Here is a 14455-nt window from a genome sequence, read left to right as displayed (position 1 = left end):
TCATCATAGATCAAAACGCAAATTGTTCAAACCACATGATAGAAATATAGCTATCTTAGCTAGCAGAAATGAATATATTGATCAACTAAATAAAAGGTTGATTGTTAATTTTTATAGTAAAAATAAAATAATTTTCAGTTTTGACTCAGCAGAAGATGATACCAACATAACTACTAAGAAGAATACTTAAATATTTTAATACCAAATGGCCTTCTACCATATATGTTTATTGTCAAGTTCATTATTTATTACGTCTATTAGTGTCACCATATATATAATAGACTAAGTTAAAATTGATCTTTCATTGCATATTGGTTGATTTTGAAGAAAAATATATCTGTCATGCTATTGAAAACTTAGATCCGCTGAATAGCTTATGTAATAGTACACATATGGTATATAGAAGTTTTGATAATAATGTCATGCATGCAGAACTTATGATACTGGTCAATATGCTTCTAAGTATGTATTTATCCCCGAATTCAACTTTCATTTTCCAAAACTAAAGAATATACTTTTCAATTTTTGTGAAAATAATTTTCAATATGTTTATATTTTGTAGCTATAATAAATAAAGTACAAGGACAAACATCCTAGATATTGAACTATATTTACCACAATATATTTTCTTACACGAATAACTATATGTTGCACTTTCTAGAGAGATATCAATATCGACAACACGAGTTTTGGTTATGGCAGAGTAACCAAAACATTAGAAGGAAACATATACAAAAAACACCATCTATAAAAAAGTATTCGATAAGAATCATCGCATTAGATATCTTTAAACTACGATACATAATTATCTACTTAATATGACTAAAATTAATCATTTATGTAAGTTTTGATGAAATCCTTTCATTTTGAATTCACGTATTATGCTAATGTAACAATATTTTTCGGCATTTAGATAATTGTTATAGTATTATATATAAAATTTCTCTCATTAATTAAATGTATTATTCCTTCATATAAATAAATATTTAAACCATCATGTGTCATTATTAACGTGCAACGCACATTTATAGGTACTAGTTCATAAAAAAATATGTATCTAATACTCCCTCCGGTCCAAAATAAGTGATTTTTTGGATGTTTTCACACAGATTAAGAAATTCATCTTTTAGCATTAACTAGCAATGGAATTGATCATATTAACCTTTACTATCTCACATAAACACTCCTAACACATATTCCAACACTAGTTACTCCAAGGATAATGTAGGAAAAAAATAATTAATATATTCTTGAAATCTGGAAAAATCACTTATTTTAGACCACAAAAAAAAAACGTCAAAAAATCACTTATTTTGGACCGGAGGGAGTATACTTCAATTAAAAAGTTCAAATCTAATATACTTCGATTTGATGATTAATGTACATTTCTAAAATTCAAATATTCAAAAAAAATTATTTAGGTCTCTTACGATCGCTTCACTAGTTATAATACTTAATTTTGATTGGCATTTTGTACCTTATTAAGAAAGAGCTATAAAACGTATTATTTTCTAATCTCTATAGGATAAGGATTGACTAATTGTAATTTATCTAGTAACTTCTTGCAATTTTTATTTTTATCTAATTCCACATTAATTAATTACTAGTACATTTGAAATTTGAAATTATTATAGTCTTAAAGGAAAAAAAATTAAAGTTAATTTAATACTACCATAATTGAAATCACAATCCTACAAGGATTTAAACTAAAGGATAAACATATCATAAAATCCTCAACAGATTTGACTCAAAATCTCTCTTTTATACTCTTCCCTTTTTGACTTCGGTTACTATATATATATATATATATATATATATATATATATGTCCATACCTTCACTTTATATCTTATTCTTTCTTATCAACAAAGTTGAAAAACAGGGCGTGGGGTTTGGACTCTTTGAGAAAAAAAACTACTGAAGTTTGAAAAAATAAGTGACAGAGTTTGACAGTTTCACTTAGGTACTAAATTTTCTGTTTTCTTTTGTTTTTCAAGTTTGGTTTTGCATGAAAATTATACACTGTTTTTTTTCTTGTTTTAATTCTCAATCTTAATTGTCATTGTTTTTTTTTTAATCTTATAAATTTTATTCTTAAGTTTTCCACTTTTTTTTGTTGATGCATGATGGTATAATTTATTTTCTTTGATCTGATTTTTTTCATTGGCATTCTTGTTTATTCTCAAGATATTAATATTAATGGTATGAATAATCAATCTATATAAAATATTTATGTTTCTGTATGGGATTAATTTTTTATGTATTCACCATGAAAGGATATGGTGCAGCGGATGGATGGGGCTCCTCTTCCCTTAATCATATAATTAGAGGTCTCGAGTTTGAGCCCGGGTATGGAAAAATCCTTGGTAGGGAGTGCTTCTCTCGAATGGGGCCCTAGGCGGCGCGAATCCGGATATAGTTGGGCTCCAATGCGGGTACCGGACATCGGACATAGGACACCTGATGAGAAACCAAAAAAACAATTTTTTTTTTTGATGTGTTAGACCAAAGAATTAAGTCTAGATAAGTGGATACTGAATTCATGAGTTGGCAATAGAATCAATGGTTTTTTTGTTTATAAATAAGAAAACAGTGACAATTTATGTTTCTGTATATATAGAACTGGTATTTGCCTTTTGTTTTTGCCTTGTTTAGATAATTTGGCATATGAAATGTCTCAATCAGTATATCCATTGTACAAATTGGTTAAATTTTTTGTGCTAAAGTTGTTCCCTTTTTATTCCAGAATCAATGCATCTTTCAGAAATTAATATTAATTAACAGATCAAGAATCTTTCTTTTTTAGTCCTAGTGCTACTTTTTTGCAATTTGTATTAATGAATGTATTTGATCCTCCAGCAACTTGGATGAAAATTGTATTGGATAATGAATGTGATTTAGCTTTAAAAGGCGAGTCGTTTGTTGATGGCAGGTAATTTGCTGTGAAAATTTCTCTTGTGAATTCTTTTTAAGCATAGCAGAAAACTAGATTGATACCGGTATACTATGGAAGGCGGTCCTCACAAAGCGGATAAGACGGAGTTTACAGAATGTTGGAGGACGTCATGGAAAACACCTTACATCATGCGTCTCGCCTTTTCTGCTGGCATTGGAGGGTTGCTGTTTGGTTATGATACCGGTAAACAACAACTTCTTTTAATACCAACTTTTGATACTTTGTTGCCGATAAAACCTTTGTCAATAAGTTGGAGCGATAAGATGTAAATTATTGTTAAGTTCAGTATTAATGAAGTTTCTTTGTCGCTTATTAATTTCAAATTTTGGTTGTATGTGATTTTCTTGCAAACAAGGTGTGATTTCTGGTGCATTGCTTTATATTCGGGATGATTTCAAAGCCGTTGATAAGCATACTTGGTTGCAAGTAAGTGATTTACTCTGCTTTATATATCAATTCAGTTTGATTATATTGTGAAAACAGAATAATATGTTTTTTTTTTCAAAACAATGTAGGAAACCATAGTTAGCATGGCGGTTGCAGGAGCAATTTTTGGGGCAGGATTTGGTGGTTGGTTTAATGACAAGTACGGTCGGAGAAAATCAATTCTTTTAGCAGATATCTTGTTCTTTGTTGGTGCAATCGTTATGGCAGTTGCTCCAGCACCGTGGGTGATAATTATCGGAAGAGTACTCGTCGGTTTAGGAGTTGGAATGGCTTCCATGACATCTCCACTTTATATCTCAGAAGCTTCCCCAGCTCGGATTAGAGGAGCTTTAGTTAGCACGAATGGTCTGCTAATTACGGGTGGACAGTTTTTATCTTATCTTATCAACTTAGCATTTACCAGGGTAATACATGTTGAATCTTTTTTGCTGTTTTTTATCCTATTGGAATTGTTTATATCATTTGGAACTTTAACTGATTTCTGTGAATACTTTTAGACCAAAGGAACTTGGCGATGGATGCTCGGGGTAGCTGGAGTTCCTGCTTTGATTCAATTTTTCCTAATGCTATCCCTCCCCGAGTCACCTCGTTGGTTGTATAGAGAGGTAGGCTGATTGCCTGTTTAATTTTCTCTTTTTAGCAGAAAATTTGAAGAATTTTTCATCTCATTGCCATAATTCATTTTCCATGACCTTTGACGTTTTGTGCAGAACAAAAAGGACGAAGCGAGGGCTATATTAGAGAAGATATATCCGGCTCATGAAGTTGAAGATGAGATGAAAGCTTTGGAGATTTCCATTGAAGCAGAGAAGGCTGATACTCAATTCCTTGGCGCTGGTATTTTCTCAAAAGTCAAGAGTGCTTTTAGCAACACTGTTGTTCGTCGTGGTCTCTATGCCGGTATTACAGTCCAAGTGGCACAACAATTTGTCGGAATAAACACGGTCATGTATTACAGTCCGACGATTGTACAACTGGCTGGATTTGCTTCTAACAAGACAGCTTTAGCACTCTCGCTCATAACATCTGGTCTCAATGCTGTCGGTTCCATTGTGAGTATGTGTTTTGTCGACAGATTCGGGAGGAGGAGGTTGATGATTGTCTCCATGTTTGGTATCATAGCATGCCTAGTGGTATTGTCTGTGCTCTTCATGCAAGCTTCTTCACATGCCCCACCGATTAGTGCCTTTGAATCCAATCACTTTGGATCAAATTCCACATGCTCGGCATTTCTAAAAGCTCCCGATGCATTGTCCTGGAACTGTATGAGTTGCTTGCAGTCTTCCTCAGATTGTGCTTTCTGCTCTAATGGAAACAACAAAGTAAGTTTTGTTGGTTTTACGTCCTGACTGACGCATTTATTAACTAATTCCCTTTGGTATTATTGTCAAATCCTTGTTATGTTTATCCAAATCAGTACGGCAGTATGCTTTTTTACTAACGGAGAAACCTTATACCCTGAGGTGTCATCCGACATTGCTTTGCCGGAAAATTTTACTATTTCATATAGGGTGTTATAATATTTTTCTAACTAACAGTATGTTCATATATACAATACGCCAAATTATACAGTAAATGTCAATTTAAGACATGAAGTAAAGGTTTAGAACCCGACAATCCCAAACTCAAACCGGCCTACAACTCAAATTGTAACAGTAGACCGACACTGCTTACACTAAATCTTGTGTACGCAATTGTGCGTTTTGGTTTCCTCCTAATTGCATTAAATTGTCATGTTTCGCTTTTTGTTCTCTTTTTTCGCGTATTTAGTATTGGCATTGACAATAATTTTCTTTGATTCAGTATCATCCTGGTGCATGCTTGGCTCTAAATGATGACGTTAGAGGTTTATGCCGATCAGAAAAGCGTGCATGGTACACAAAAGGTTGTCCTAGTAAATTCGGATTCTTTGCAGTGTTGCTTCTCGGATTGTACATCATATCCTACTCTCCAGGAATGGGAACAGCGCCTTGGATCGTCAACTCTGAGATATACCCCTTACGATACAGAGGTATTGGTGGTGGTATAGCGGCCGTTTCTAATTGGGTATCTAACCTTATAGTGAGCGAGTCGTTCTTGACTTTAACGGAGGCAATTGGTTCTGCTGGTACATTCCTTTTGTTTGCTGGATTCTCTGCAATTGGCTTAGTCGCTATTTTCTTTCTGGTACCCGAAACGAAAGGTCTGCAATTCGAGGAAGTTGAGAAGATGCTTGAGAAAGGCTATAAACCAAAGTTATTTCGCAAGAAAACGAGCGAAAAGACAGCAGATGCAAGCTAAAGTTCAATTCAGTGTGACATTTTTTGCTGGTAATTAGTCCCATATTTATAGATTATGGCGAAAAATAAGCTCTACTACAATATGCAAGTGAAGATCTCTGATTGTTCAAGTTACTGTTTTATAGTGTAGATGATCAGAGAGTAGAACATTTTGGTTTTTCAATTAGACATTTCAAATGCCAAAGTACATTTTGTTTTATATGCTCTAGATATCTTTATTTCGCTTCCTTAATATCTTGTTGTTGTTACTATTTATTGCGAGTACTTAGGTGGTTGCGTACACTCTACGCTTCTCAGATTCCACTCGTGAAAATTCACATTTCACAGGCAAAGTGTCATTTTGTTTTATCATCTGAATTTTCCTAATCTTTTATGTTCTTGCCGGTTGTCCCTTTTTATAGGGGAAAGTACAAAATAGCCATTTTTAAAGTTGCTATTTAGGGATTAGTCGGTAGTTATTTTTTTTTTAATTTGAACTAAAAATCTTAGCTTCAGGACTTTGTGTCGGAAAACTGAAATTCAGGACGCACCGACTAATTTTTAAATAGTAGCCCTTTAGAATGACAGCCTGGTGTCATTTCTGCCTTTCTTTTATAGTTGTTGTTTAGTGCATGACCTCTTTATTTGGGAGATTCAAAAATAGCCAGATTTACAATTGCTTGTTCAAATATAGCCCAGTTTCAAAAGTAATCGAAATTTAGCCACTTTTCATGTAACGATAAATCTGAGCGAAAACACTGTTCAAAACCCGAAAAATACGCCAATATATTATGTTGGAGTTCCAGTATAAGTATACTTGAACTCCAGCATATTATACTAGAGTTCCAGCAAGTATACTGGTCCATCATAATATACCGGAGTTTGGAGCACCAGTGCTTCAATCTTCGGTATATTATACTGGAGCCAACAAAGTATACCAGTTCAGCAAAATAGTGGTTATTTTTCATTGACTTGGTAAACGCTGACTATTTTTGAATGACCAGTCCGAAAACTGACTATACCGTGCTATTTTTACCTTTTATTTCTCTTGCAATTGATGGGCCTTTTAGATGTCGGTCTAAAGATCCTTTTTGAGCAAACTGAAAATCTTATAAGAAAACGTAGGATCACATTCTAAATTTTTTTAAGTTATTGCAAATATTAGATCATAATCTAATGTTTTATGAGCAAATTGAAAATTAAATGAGCGAACATTATATCTCAGTGACTGAGTCTAACGTCCAAAAGGTAACTTTTAAAGGCTATATTTGTAAAACTTTTTAAAACAAAATCTAAACAATTGCCTTTAAAAGGAAGGAACATTTGTGTAAATCGGTCTTGAGAGACAAGAGGGTTGCTCTGATGGTAAGCAACCTCCACTTCCAACCAAGAGGTTGTGAGTTCGAGTCTCCCCAAGAGCAAGGTGGGAAGTTCTTGGAGGGAAGGATGCCGGGGGTCTATTTGGAAACAGCCTCTCTACCTCAGGGTAGGAGTAAAGTCTGCGTACACACTACCCTCCCCAGATCCCACTAAGTGGGATTATACTGGGTTGTTGTTGTTGTTGTTGTTGTTGTTGGTCTTGAGAGACAATTTAGGTGGGCCAAAAGTTTGTTGGGCCGGGTTTCTTTTTGGGCCTGATTTGTAAGCCTTACCCTCTTAATCCAAAAAGAATGAGTTTTGGATCATCTAATATTTGATGTGCAAATGTATATAAATTCCTTGATTTTCCTTTTGAGAAATTTAGTCTCAATGTAATAAAATGAAAGTTTTAGAAAAGAATATGTAACAAATGGAAAATTATTTACTCTCAAACAATAATAGTTTTAATTAAAATAAGACAGAACAAGTATTAGTTTTGACATTAAGCTTGATAAACAAAAGTCTTAGCTAATCCAATTAAAGTTGAACAAGTACTTATACAATAAATTAAAGCATTGAAAAGCCATCAAATAATTTAAAGCTTGATTAACTTAGATTATTTCATGTTATCTAATAATTCCATCTGCCTTCAAAATATATGCTTGACCACATGAATAAATCTCACAGATAGGTCAAAACTGCCTCTAGACTATTGGAGTTGATACAATAATATCCTCTTTCCATCTATTTTGCAAAAATTACCTTCACCGTTATCTTTTCGACTCAAAACTGCCCTTACGACTAACATCCCTGTTAGGTAGAAAAAATTTAATTAATTTTCACGTGTCATCGTCCCATTGGCCTAACTTAAAACTCACATAAATTAAAATTAAAAAAACGGTGTGCGTTCATATTCTTCTTCTTCTTCTTCTTCTTCTTCTTCTCATCCTTTTTTGACCTTGTACTCTATTTGAATAATCACTACAAACACCATTAAAGTTTTATTTTTAAACAACCAAAATTTTTAGTCACCAATACTTTACGTCATACAACTTTCACTCGAATATATGAACACTAGCAGAGTGTCAATGGTAATAGTTGAACATTTGCAATATTTTTCGTAATATATTTCCTGACAACTCTGCATCCAATTTCGATTATACCAGAGTTTTATTTGGTCTCTGCTCGAACCTCGACTTTTTTCTTCTACATTACCTCACCATAGTCTGAACATCCGATCATGTCCATAAATTAAGCTATTATACGAGGATGCTCTTCAAGTTATATCAACACCGCTAATTTTAGAAAATGGACAGTTAAATCAAGAAGAATATTTGGATCCTATGCTTGAGAATATGAGAGAATACGACTTATTGGAGAATGTGACTGTAATAAATACTTGATTGAACTAATTGTATGAAGCAGTAAAGTGTAGTAAGAAAAATTGATATGAATGGTATTTCTATGATGGAAAAAAATAGGAGTATTGATGTGTACATTTAATAGAGAAAGAAATATGAAGAAGAAGGCGATTAACTATAAGAGAGAGTTTTGTTTGCTTAGGAAAAAAAATGGGTGTATGATAGTTCTAGATGCTAGAATATTTTTGAAAAGAAAGAGGAGAAAGAAACGGAACAGGGAGAGTAAGAAGGATAGACTAGGAAAAAGTATTTTTGTTTATGGGTCTTAGAATGTGGGTGGTTTATTTTAATTTAGGTGAGTTTTAAGTTAAGCCAATTGGACGGTGACACGTGAAAATTAATTAAGTTTTTTTTTTATCTAACAGGGTTGTTAGTCGTAAGGGCAGTTTTGAGCTGAAAAGATAACGGTGAGGGTAATTTTTGCAAAATAGGTGGACGGAGGGTATTACTGTACCAACTCCAATAGTTCAGGGGCAGTTTTAGCCCTTTTCCGTTTAAAATATATATCTTATCAGTAGCGAAGCTAGGAATCATAGAACAATATTTTATCAAAATGTAACACTGAATCAGTGATCAACTATGCACAACTCTATGCAAAGAACAAGCAGTTTTACTTAGAGCCCGTTTGGTCATTAAAAAATTACTTTTTTTAAAAAATATATTTTTTTTTTCAGAATTAGTGTTTGTCCATGAAAACTTCAAATTTCACTTATAGTTGAATTTCGAAATTTTTCAAAAATTCAAAAAACTCCAAAAGGCTATTTTTTAAAATTTTCTCTTCAAATCATTCACAAAATTCAAAAACAACTCCAAATTATATTCATATTCAAATATAACTCTAATTTTCAAAGACCATTTTTACTTGAATTTTTTTTCTTCATTTTTTCCGGAGTTTCACAATTCTTATGTCCAAACGCTCACTTAATCGACACTCTACTAGATTAGACAATAACACCAAAATTTACAAGAAGATTAAATAGGTTATGTTTTATTTTCAAATAAATGATAGAAAAAATTGAAAGATATATAGAGGGAAACATCAAGACAAATAACAAGCTGTTGTGCCAGCTAATGCGATTCATAAAAGGGACAATGGCTACAATTTTTTTACCAAACAAAGGATAATCTGTCGTGAGGTTGGTAGCTGCCATTTTAAAAGTATACAACAATAACAACAATAAAACCCAGTATAATTTCAAAAGTGGGGTCTGGGAAGGTAGTGTACATGGACCGGGTTGGTTCGATTTTTATCAAAACCAAACCAAACCAACTATATCGGTTTGGATTGATTTGAATTTGTCGGATTTCTCGGGTTTTTGTTACTTAAATATTATTTCAATCTTATTTTATTAAATTTTTGATAAGTAAATATATGTTTAGTAAAAAAAAAAGGACAAACATATTATCTATTAAAATATTCTTATGAGAATTTTCTTAGTAACACATAATAGTTATTTTTTTAGTTGTCGGACAATAATTTTATTGATTTACACTTTCAATGTTAACCGAATTTAACAATTAAACATAAAAATTAATATGATATCTAGTAATAATAAGCACTTCACATTCGAAAAAGATATAACAATATAATAGATCTTAACAATGATATAAATATTGAAGAATAAAGAAATTGACGCATTTGAGTAACACTTGATGAGAAAGTGATCATACAACCCATTATTTAAGGTTAATAAATATGGAGCACTTCATATACTATTAAATATTATATCCGGCAAGAGAATCCCAAATATTTTTAGACATTTTTTAAAGAAAATTCTAAATAAAATCTTAAAAGAATATGTAAAAATTATATATTTATATGTCGATTTGGTTTGGGTTCTTTTACTCAATACCAAACCTAATCGGATTTTTTAATCGGTTTGTTTTGACTTTTCGATTTGGTACGGTTTTCCTGTTTGGTTTGTACACCCCTAGTAGAGAGGATATTTCTAGTAGACTTTCGGCTCAAGAAATAGTAAAAATAAAGCAAAAAATAATAACAACAACAAGATAATAGGATAATAGAAGCGAATGACACAATATATATAATAAAGAACCAAGAATAAGAAAGTACATAAACATGATTTTAAAAGTATAGTGAATTCAATATTAAAAAATTCAAAAATTGAATTTAGTAAATTAAAATCTTGGATATGAAACTTAAACACGAGTGTCGCGTCTTTGGAGGATTACAAAGCACCACAATCTAAAACTGTCAAAAGAAATTGAACATCATTGTTGCAACTGTTCATTCCTGAATTTCACAATCATAGATATCGTCACACGAGAATAGGTGGAGGACTTATTAAAGACATATCTGAGCTCGTAATGGTACCTCGCAATTCAAAAGTCTCTCTACGGTTGAAGAATGAGCGAGGATCCGAGCAATATAAATTACAAGGACCATTCCATGCTTCAACTTCCTTCATCTTTTCATTTTCCATCTTAGCCCTTCCCATAACTCAATGGCAATGGAAGTAAAGAGCAAATTAATAGCAACTGTGACTACCTCGAGTGCAAATTTGGAGTTGAGCCGATGGAAGCGGGAGTTGAAGTGAGGCTTGACTCTCAATTCATTCCCAAGAGTGGTAGTTTCAAGTACCTTGGATCAGTTATTCAGGGCATCGGGGAGATTGACGATGATGTCGCACACCGTATAGGGGTGGGGTGGATGAAGTGGAGGTTAGCGTCGGGAGTCTTGTGTGACAAGAAAGTGCCACCGTTACTAAAAGGTAAGTTTTATAGAGCAGTGGTTCGGCCTGCCATGTTATATGGAACTGAATGTTGGCCGGTAAAGAACTCACACATCCAGAAGATGAAAGTAGCAGAGATGAGGATGTTGAGGTGGATGTGCGGGCATACAAGGATGGATAAGATTAGGAATGAAGATATTCGAGAGAAGGTGGGCGTGGCCCCCATGGAGGACAAGATGCGGGAAGTAAGACTCAGATGGTTCGGGCACATTCAGAGGAGGAGCACTGATGCACCGGTGAGGAGGTGTGAGCGACTGGCTGTAGTGGGCACGCGGAGAGGTAGAGGGCGACCTAAGAAGTATTGGGGAGAGGTGATCAGACAGGACATGGCGCGACTTAGGATTACTGAGGACATGGCCCTTGACAGGGAATTATGGAGGTCGAACATTAAGGTTGTAGGTTAGGGGAAACTTGTGAATATTTCTACAACACAATAGAGTAAGACTAGCCAGTTAGGAGTTAGACTAAGAATGTCATTGGTCGTCTATTGATGCAGGGCTTTACCTGCTAGTTGTACTATACCAACCATCTATTTCGTATTTCGTATTCTGTATTTCATATCTCTTATATTGCTGGTATTTTATTATGCATTTTTATGGTACTAATATATCGGCTCATGTTGGTCTCCTGGAAACAGCCTCTCTACCCTTCAGGGTAGGGGTAAGGTCTGCGTACATATTACCCTCCCCAGACCCCACTTGTGGGATTATATTGGGTCGTTGTTGTTGTTGTTTGTGACCACCAAACCTATGAGGATAAAATCTCTCAATTAGGAAGGCTTAATTTCTATATTATACTTACTCCCTTTGACACTACAACATTTTCATAAATCAAAGAAGTTTTGCCTACTCTAGGCAATTTCATTCTACAGTAGCAATAAAAGCATTGTAACTACCTCAGTAGTCCCCAACAAGGAGACAGAACTATTTTTAAGTATATAATTTACCGTCCAAAAAGAAAAGACTAGGTCAATCAATTAATTTTGCATATACTTCTGTTTCATTTGAACCAGCTGGTATCAGGTTCAATGGTTCAAATGCACCTTATAGAACAATGAGGGCAAAATCTATTCGCACTTGATATTTACACAAAACTAATGAATTTAAAATATGTATCTTTATATCGATATTAGCGGAGAAACTATGAGTTCATGTACCCTATAAATCCAGCCTTGAACGCCTAGTCCTTAATAGGATGTTAAACTTAGCGCACAATTGCCAAAGGGGATGGTGCTTAGAAAAGGATATGGAAAAATACGAGAATTCAACATGTAGCATCATCGTAATACTTGGAAGTGATTAATGATTTGAATTAAACGTGACAAAATGGTTAAAAAAACAGTTATCCATCCATATTATCCGTTAAAAAATGGGTTGGATAATGAACTTTTAAATAACGGGTCGAATATGAATAAGAACCATATTATCCACTTAGAAAATGGATGACCAAATGGATAACTAATGGGTTAACTTTTACATTTGTAAAAACTCAAATTGGGGGTTTCTCAAGTTTGAGAGATTAGGAATTCTCCTAAAAATAATCATATTTAAGAAGCCATGGATAATATGGATATAACCCGTTTTTTAACTATGAGTCGGATCGAATAATTTACCCGTTTTTAAACTACCCGTTTTCAACCCGTTCATATTCGACTCGACCTCCCCGTTTGCCACCTCTAATTTGAATACCACATTTGTACACCTTATGTGAGAAGGTAGCATTAAAAAAAGTGGTTCAAACATTTTAAAAACTTGTTTGCTACAATTTTAAATCAGAGCATGCCAAAACTTGAAAAGAAAAAATAATTGAAAAGGAGGAATTACAAGGGAGGACGACAAACCACATGAAGGGAAAAAATAGAGTTAAGATTAAGTTTTGGAGCATCCAATAAATGTATGAAAAGTGGTCAAAGGTTGGAGGACCAAAATGGTTGGCTAACCAACTCATATGAACCCACCTTTAAATTGACCAAATCCTAAGCAACCTTGCCAGCTATAATTCACTAGGTAATATAGGAAATAGACAAAGATGATCTTAGAAAACCTTTTTTTAATAATCATTCCCTATTCAAAAACTTGACTAATTTAAATTTGTATCATTCTAGGGTGGGCATATATCGGGTAAAACCGATAATCCGAACCGTTAATTCTTTATTGGGTTATCAGTATTGGGTTATTGGGTTAACGGTTCGGTAATGGGTTAAAAAAAAATTATTGGGTTTTCGGTTCGGGCTCGGTTTGCATTTTTGTTATTGGGTAAAAACCGATAACCCAACAAAAATGATATAATTTACTAATTTACCCTTAAGTATATACTAGGGTTATTTATTTTCCTAATTCCCTCTTCACTCTTCAGTCGTTTGTCTCTCAGTTCTCATTCTTGTTTCCGTCGCAACCCCCAAGAGTCAAGGCGCAAGACTCACCACCAGTTCTCCGCCAGACATCAGTAGATACTGCACAGAAGTAAGAGCGTGCTTTTGTTAAGAAACAACAAAAGTTGACAGTTTACACGTTCTGGCAGTTTGATTTCTTTGTTTTATATATTGCAAAATTTTTTAGTTGTTTTATCTTATCGGGTAAATCGATAACCGAACCGATAATGATATATAACCGATAACTGATAACCAATATCTTATCGGTTTGATTATCGGGTTATGATATTTGTAAACCGATAACCGATAGGCAAAACCGATAATGTTCAAAACCGAACCGAACCGATCGATGTCCACCCCTATATCATTCATTAGCCCGACTAAATATGAATTCGCGTTGTGTAAGATCTATTAAAAGGTAAAAACACTCCCTATCAAGAACTTCTCCCTTCCGTGTTTTATTCCGAGACTTAAACTCAAGACCTCTATTAAAGGTACAACAACAACAACATCTATCTCAGGTATTCTCATAAATGGGATTTAGGAAAAATAGGATATTCGCAACCTTAGCCTTATCCTTTCTAAGACAGAGAGACCATTTTCTGTAGACCTCTGTCAAGGGTGAACAAATTAATTCCATCACACAACACCCTCTTGTATTGTAGAGAAATAGAGGGTGTAGAGAAAACTAAAGACATATTTCAATAAAATGATTGAAAGGCCAGTGGGGAAAGTGGGGTTTCTGTACAACAACTATTAAAACCAAGTGGGGAACACAGGCATCTGATTCTCTCTAGTTCATAGAGAACCACAAACTCTTGTGTGATCATCTAAGCTTGGAAATTTTGATGTTCATAAATCATGAAAATATCACATAAATGGCCAAATATG

General features: G+C 33.8%; 1 protein-coding gene across 3 annotated transcripts; it reads left to right on the top strand.

The window, feature by feature from the left end:
* The first annotated feature begins 1837 nt into the window (after nucleotides 1-1837).
* Nucleotides 1838-5880, top strand: LOC104225421 (inositol transporter 4). 3 transcript variants are annotated; one of them, XM_009777203.2, is made up of 8 exons: nucleotides 1851-1962; nucleotides 2859-2931; nucleotides 3013-3138; nucleotides 3311-3381; nucleotides 3471-3806; nucleotides 3900-4007; nucleotides 4113-4724; nucleotides 5206-5880. In XM_009777203.2, exons 2-8 carry the CDS (start codon nucleotides 2925-2927, stop codon nucleotides 5680-5682), a joined length of 1737 nt encoding a protein of 578 aa, XP_009775505.1. In that variant the 5' UTR covers nucleotides 1851-1962; nucleotides 2859-2924; the 3' UTR covers nucleotides 5683-5880. The 3 variants fall into 3 exon arrangements, with proteins under 3 accessions (XP_009775504.1, XP_009775505.1, XP_070001831.1); XM_009777202.2 differs by lacking the exon at nucleotides 2859-2931 and having other exon boundaries at nucleotides 1838-1962; nucleotides 2932-3138; XM_070145730.1 differs by having other exon boundaries at nucleotides 2859-3138.
* The last annotated feature ends 8575 nt before the right edge of the window (nucleotides 5881-14455 follow it).

This window comes from Nicotiana sylvestris, chromosome 5, assembly GCF_000393655.2.
Source record: "Nicotiana sylvestris chromosome 5, ASM39365v2, whole genome shotgun sequence".
NCBI lineage: Eukaryota > Viridiplantae > Streptophyta > Magnoliopsida > Solanales > Solanaceae > Nicotiana > Nicotiana sylvestris.
The sequence above is the reverse complement of the archived record's forward strand: the minus strand, read 5'-3'. Positions and strand labels throughout refer to the sequence as shown.